Below are 6,000 nucleotides of genomic sequence, written 5' to 3' on the forward strand. Positions count from 1 at the left end.
AGTCCGAGATTTGGCACGTGTATGGGATTTTTTTACGGAGCGGGGAGGGGGTCCATTGTGAAATTTTGGTCTTTTAATAGTCTTTAGATCATCCTGTAAAACTTTTGAAGTCGACGACCTTTTTTTCTTCGTTCTAGGACAAATATTCGAGGTGGTTTTCATTTACAGTGATGCCTAGAGCCAAGACTGGACCCTGGGAAAAACACGTCTCCCTCCCCCCTCCCCCTCTACATGCGGCATCTATACACGTTTGCATTCAGCAGGCTACGCTATTTAATATATTTTTTGAAATTATAGTAAATTGTCTACTAGATTTCTCAGGTGGGGGATCCGGGCTCTCTGTATGCGGAACTACCAGTTTGCATATAAAGGAGCTACACCTAGTCCGAAAATGCTATACTGTACTCGATTATGCATAATTATATATGTCCAAACAATTTGAATATTGATGGAATGGAAGCGATCATAATATGAGGGCTCTTTAGGCTTAGATTAGGAACTACAAGAAGATTAAAGTCTATTTTACTCCTTTTTAGATAGAATCTACTTCATAAAGAGCTCTTGTTACATCAAATTTCGTCAAAAGTGGCGCTATTTAATACAAATTTTAATTCTTAGATGTACCAGAAATGTATGCCGAAAAATTTTCGAAAATAGCATGGGGTAGGGAGATAAAGCAAACAGAAAAAGAAACAACAAATACGAGCTGATTGTAAGGAAAACTAGACCTACGTTGCCTGGGCAACGTGAAGTGTTGCGGCAACCTTTGTCCGGCTTCGCCGATAAAAGTGTTGCGAGAGCAACACTTTGGTTTTGTTTCTTCGCTATCGGTTAAATTCTGAAGTTGTCAAAACTATCAAAGCATTCAAAACGGCATATTCAAAGCAGAACACAACCAGTAATCACATGATCAAGTTCTTCAGCGTTGAAAAAACAACAGCAAAAGAATATCGGAAGAACGGACTAAATTGAGTTTGCAGCCAGTTGAACTTTATCCTTTTCAATCGTAGACATCGTGACCGATGGAAACTTGGAACATTATCTTATATAATCTAGTTGGTATTATAAAGCTATTCGTGACTTTTCAGGATCAAATACCATAGATGTGCAACAATTTGCACAAATTTTTAGCCTCTGATGAACCTCCTCTAGCAATCGATTCTTACTTACAAGTCCCTCTCCCGTGATATACATCCAAGTTCACCGGAAACAAATAATGGGTACACCAACTAGCAAAAGTTGCAACCCCCTTGTCGCTGAAGTCATTGTAGCCTAACAGCCGATTATTACTTACAACTCCCCTACATGTCTTACAATCGGGAACCAAGTTGTTCTTACCATCAATTACACCAGAAACAGATAATAGGTACACCAATCAGCAAAAGTTGCAAACCCCTCATTGCCAAAGATGATTATAAGCTAATAATCGACTGTTGCTTGGAAGTCCCCTACATATCTCACAATTGGTATCGGCCTATTTTTGGTTCAAGTGTGTACCTTACCACTGAAGTTGTCAACCCCTTGAAACTTTCAAACTGGTGTATGTCATGAAGGAATTTTTATAAAAAAAAAATGGATGACATATACTTTGATCAGCTCATCAAGGTCTATCGATTGTCATTGAAAAAAAATTCTATCTGTCTTAGTTCAAAAGTTGACTTTTTTGCCGGAGGCCAACTTTCTAACACCACCACTTAGAAAGGAGCAAAGGATAAGCTCTAATTTCTTTAGCAATGAGAGAACTTTTAAAGTTTAAGAAGTATATCTGATACCATTTCTCTATTGCAATCCCAAGTAGGAAAAAAAAGAATGGTAAAGTCAGCTGAAATCACGAACAGAAATGGCTAGAAACAATAGATGGCAGCACTTTCGGACCCGTGGGAAAATCGCACTTTTTTGTTTCTGTAAATTTTTCTATTTATCACTCAAAGAAGATATATTGGCTGTGGGGCCGGGGAACTACCGCATATATTTAACACTTATAGATTTTAGTCCATCTTCAATTTGAAACTGGTGCCTGCCTGCTTGCCTGCTAGAACGGAGCTTTCCACTCGAAAGCAGAAACATGGTTTGATGAAACGAAAGCTTGGCTCCACAACTTCAGATACTCCTCTCTGACATAGGCTATATAACTCCACTTCACTTCGCACACCATAGGCTCTGGCTCGAGGACAAGCAAAAACCATCCTTTTTGGCCCCAGGCAAGAGTTCTACGGAGCTTTCCAAAATGTAATGTCATATTCATCAATCCGGCCTGAGGTCCACACTTTCCGTAAAAACCGCACAGGTTAGACCCTTACCAGTTTCCAGGAATAAGCTGAGATCGGCGGCATAGGAAAAAAAAAAAAAAAAAAAAACCGGGACAAAACCAAAGTGTTGCTCTCGCAACACAATGAATGGAATCATAGGAATTGTAGTATTCTGTGTACATGCTTAGGAGTGTCGAGTGCTTTGTTAGGATGAAACATTTTAGGTGGATGAAACTTTGATATCCTTTTTGACTAGCAAAATTCTAAGGTTATGGCCTTTTTGTTAATATTTGTGTATCTTAGTAACCAAAATAAAATAATTTGGTACCAGCCACTGGGTTTCTAGATTCATGTATTTTTCTTCCTCGGGGGCTTACCATCTCCTGGTGATCACACACGAGATCAGATTGATCATTGTCTCTTTAGAAAAAGATGGAGAACAAAGCTGCTTGATTTAAGAAGATAGTATGGAACTGATGGGACTTGGGACACAATTTGATGGCAGCAAAGTCTCCCTTAAATTAAAAAGAAGCGAAAGCTCCAAAAAGAATCTCTCATACTTAGTCTTCGATTTAGAAAAATTGTGGGTAAAGGAATTCAACCAAGCCATTAAGTTGTAGATGCTATATAGATTTGAAGCCCTGTCTTTACCAGATAGTTCCGATTGTAGGTAAACCTGGGAAAGAATAAAGTTGTGCTTTCATGGCACGTGATAGCCACCATTGGACACGCAAAAAGCCCAAATGAGTTTTGCAATCTTTTCACGAAAGGCTCAAAGTTAAAACTAATTCACGCATTGACACCCTACAATTTGGTAGTTCAAGCAAAACTTCCACCACCCATTACCTTGTGCACTTGGTAGATACCATCTTGAATGGTTTAGAAAAACCAAATACCAGCATTAATCTGGTCTTGGTTGACCACCAAAAAGCTTTTAACTTGTTCGACCACAACATCCTGATTCTCTTATTACTGGACAGCTTTGAACTGGACCCTTTCTTGGTAAATATTGTGGTATTGTTCCTGTCAAATAAACCATAAGTGGTAAAATACAAAAATGTATTCTCTGACCCTCTCCGTATTTACTGTGGAATTTATCAAGAACCCTAATTCGGACCACTTTTATTTCTAGTAATGAAATCGTAAGGATTTTGCTCACCGATGGAAATATATGGATGACTTTTTGATTTTGAAGTATGGCATAGGAATATTAAAAGTGGCCTCCTTGAAATCCTAATATATGTTTCTGGCCAAGCTAAAAGTTTATGAAAGTAGGTACCACGAAAGCAAATATAATGACGGTAAACTTCTTGAAATCTACTTTTGTTTTTCTAGACCCTATCCCACCCAAAATACTAGGGAAACATGTTAAACTCCCTGTTGTTACGATGTCTAATATATCTTAAATGGGACATACATGTTTCAAGTCTTGTTAAATAAACAAACGTTTCACTATCCTTGTCTAAACTTCTGAATAAATTTTACAGCTCTAAGATGCACTCCCCTCCTGTTTACTTATCCATTGTCAGGCATGCGCCTGACATTAACATTATTGGAATGCGCATATGCGGTCTGGCATACGTAATTTTCAAGTGAACTTAACAAAAAAATGAGGCGGTCCAAAAGAGTTGGCTCCAAATCATTTACTGCTAACAACAACTCGCCGCAGCACCAAGTTACCTGAGGCCAACATAGCTCATGCACGCTCCTCCTGCTCTTCCTTTATTTTACTCTATTCAAAACCTCCTTCTTTACACCTTCCCAGGAAGTTCCCATTTCCTTTAAATCGTTCTTTACGTTATCCTCCCACCCCAACCGAGGATATTTTCTTCGTTTCATATCGTTTGCTTCACTTCTGTTTTTCTTTGGCACTTCTTTCCCTTCAAGAGATTAAGGACAGTCTCAACTTCCCCAGTATCAGTCCCAAGGCTCTCACAAAACGGTTCAGGGATATCCCGTAAACGGTTCTTTCATGGAGTATGAAAGACTGAGACGCGACTGAAACTGCGACTTTTCAATAGTCGTGTTGTTCCAGATCAACCTTACGCAGCCAAAACCTGGTATCTAAATCAGGAACAGTAGAGAAGACTACTCCTTTTCGAAAACTCATGTCTCAAAAGAATTTTTGAGATTCATTGACGCAGAGGATAACCAACTATTCCATTCGCGGCAAAACTCTATATTTTAAAACATGCTGCCATAAGTGACGGTAAATCAATCTCAGTCAGGATTAAATTTGTGTGTTTATGGCATAAAAGTACTAGAAATAAGTGTAGGGAAATGGCAGTGATTGCATTGATTTTGTATAGTAGTTATTCATTAGAGAAAAGCCAGTATATTTTATGAAACTCATTATTACTATTTTTAAGAAGCGTACATGTAATTTGATAAATTTCTTTGCAGCGCACAATGCAGTCGTTACCTCTGCAATTTTTGCTCCTGAGCCTCAGATAATAATTGACTATGTAGAATATGAGCGAAAACCAAAAGACACTACCTTTGAAACACCTATGCAAAGAAGTGGCTCCCAGAGTACTGTTCGATTCAGTGGTCCGAATGGAACTATTCCACGTGCTGGATGGGCAGGATATGTGATAGTTAGTGCTGACTATAACGGTTCAATCAAAGTGTTTATGAATAAGACAAAACCAAAGCATAGTTCACTGCCTGCTTCTGCCCTTTTTTAAGAGATACAAGGTCAGTGATGTGCATAGCCATATTTGGGCCTTTTTTCTTCTCTCTTAAAAAAAAGAGAAATTGTGATTCTTTTAGCTAAAACTACTCCTTTTGTCTCTTAAGTCTAAGACAGTTTTTCTCTCTTTGTCCATAGGAATTTTAAAACATTTTAAACTAGGATATCTTTACCATAATTTTAACTAAAATTTTCTACATAGCACTAAAAAATGTAATGTACTTTGATATTGTACTTCATCGTCTCTGTTTCCCTTTGCTACTAGAAATATCGTACTATGCAAGTGGCTTATCGAACGACTCAATTTATATTTTATTGTTGTTTTTATTGTACTGATGTAATTTTCTCCCTAATTTAATCAGATTTTTGTTTAGTATGTGTTATCTTGTTAGTGTATGTTCCTAGCTACAACATTTGATACGTTAATAGATTTGTATTTTGACGGTTGAATGCTTAAATAGGAGTCCTGTTGAAAATAAGTTTTGGAAAAAAAGCTGCTTCGTTTTCTGTGTAGCTCCTGACTATACATATTTGTTACTAATCTGTTATAGCCACCACACTCAAAAGTCAAGTTAGCTTAATCCCAGTGAAATATACCTAAGTATGATGAAAAAAATTACTTTAGTAACTAAACTATGGAAACTGCAACAGAGAATTATGGATATCAGCCCACAGAGAACGCATTATATTTAATGGCTTCTAACCTAACTTAACCAAAATACCAACTAAAATTTTTAATTAAGAAATACCTACATAATAGTGTATAAACGCTCTGTCGCACTAAGCTGAAAGAAACTACAGAAAGAAACCGGTTTTGTCAAACCAAGAACTCGAGTGTGGTGGCTATAACAGATAAGTGCCCATTTTTAAAATAAGATTTGAAACTTTTAAATTGCCACCCGAATGGAGGTGTTTTTGTTATCTCTTCACTGAAGAATTTTTCAGGGTAAAAGATTGCTTTCTCGAAAAACTTTCTTTTTAAGTAATAGAAGCAGTCAAAAAGGAATTAGCCTATAGTAATGGATCCAGGGATGGGTTGGGGATTTTTCTGGCTCCCTC

At 37.5% G+C, this 6,000-nt stretch overlaps 1 protein-coding gene across 1 annotated transcript in view; it reads left to right on the forward strand.

The window, feature by feature from the left end:
- LOC136037090 (WD repeat-containing protein 44-like) overlaps window positions 1–5,766 on the forward strand; it is an 85,127-nt gene extending 79,361 nt beyond the window's left edge. The window contains exon 15 of the mRNA XM_065719540.1: window positions 4,653–5,766. Within this exon, the coding sequence (XP_065575612.1) occupies window positions 4,653–4,936 (284 nt within the window). The 3' untranslated portion in view covers window positions 4,937–5,766. The remainder of the gene's footprint in view (window positions 1–4,652) is intronic.
- The last annotated feature ends 234 nt before the right edge of the window (window positions 5,767–6,000 follow it).

Source organism: Artemia franciscana, chromosome 16 (genome assembly GCF_032884065.1).
Source record: "Artemia franciscana chromosome 16, ASM3288406v1, whole genome shotgun sequence".
NCBI lineage: Eukaryota > Metazoa > Arthropoda > Branchiopoda > Anostraca > Artemiidae > Artemia > Artemia franciscana.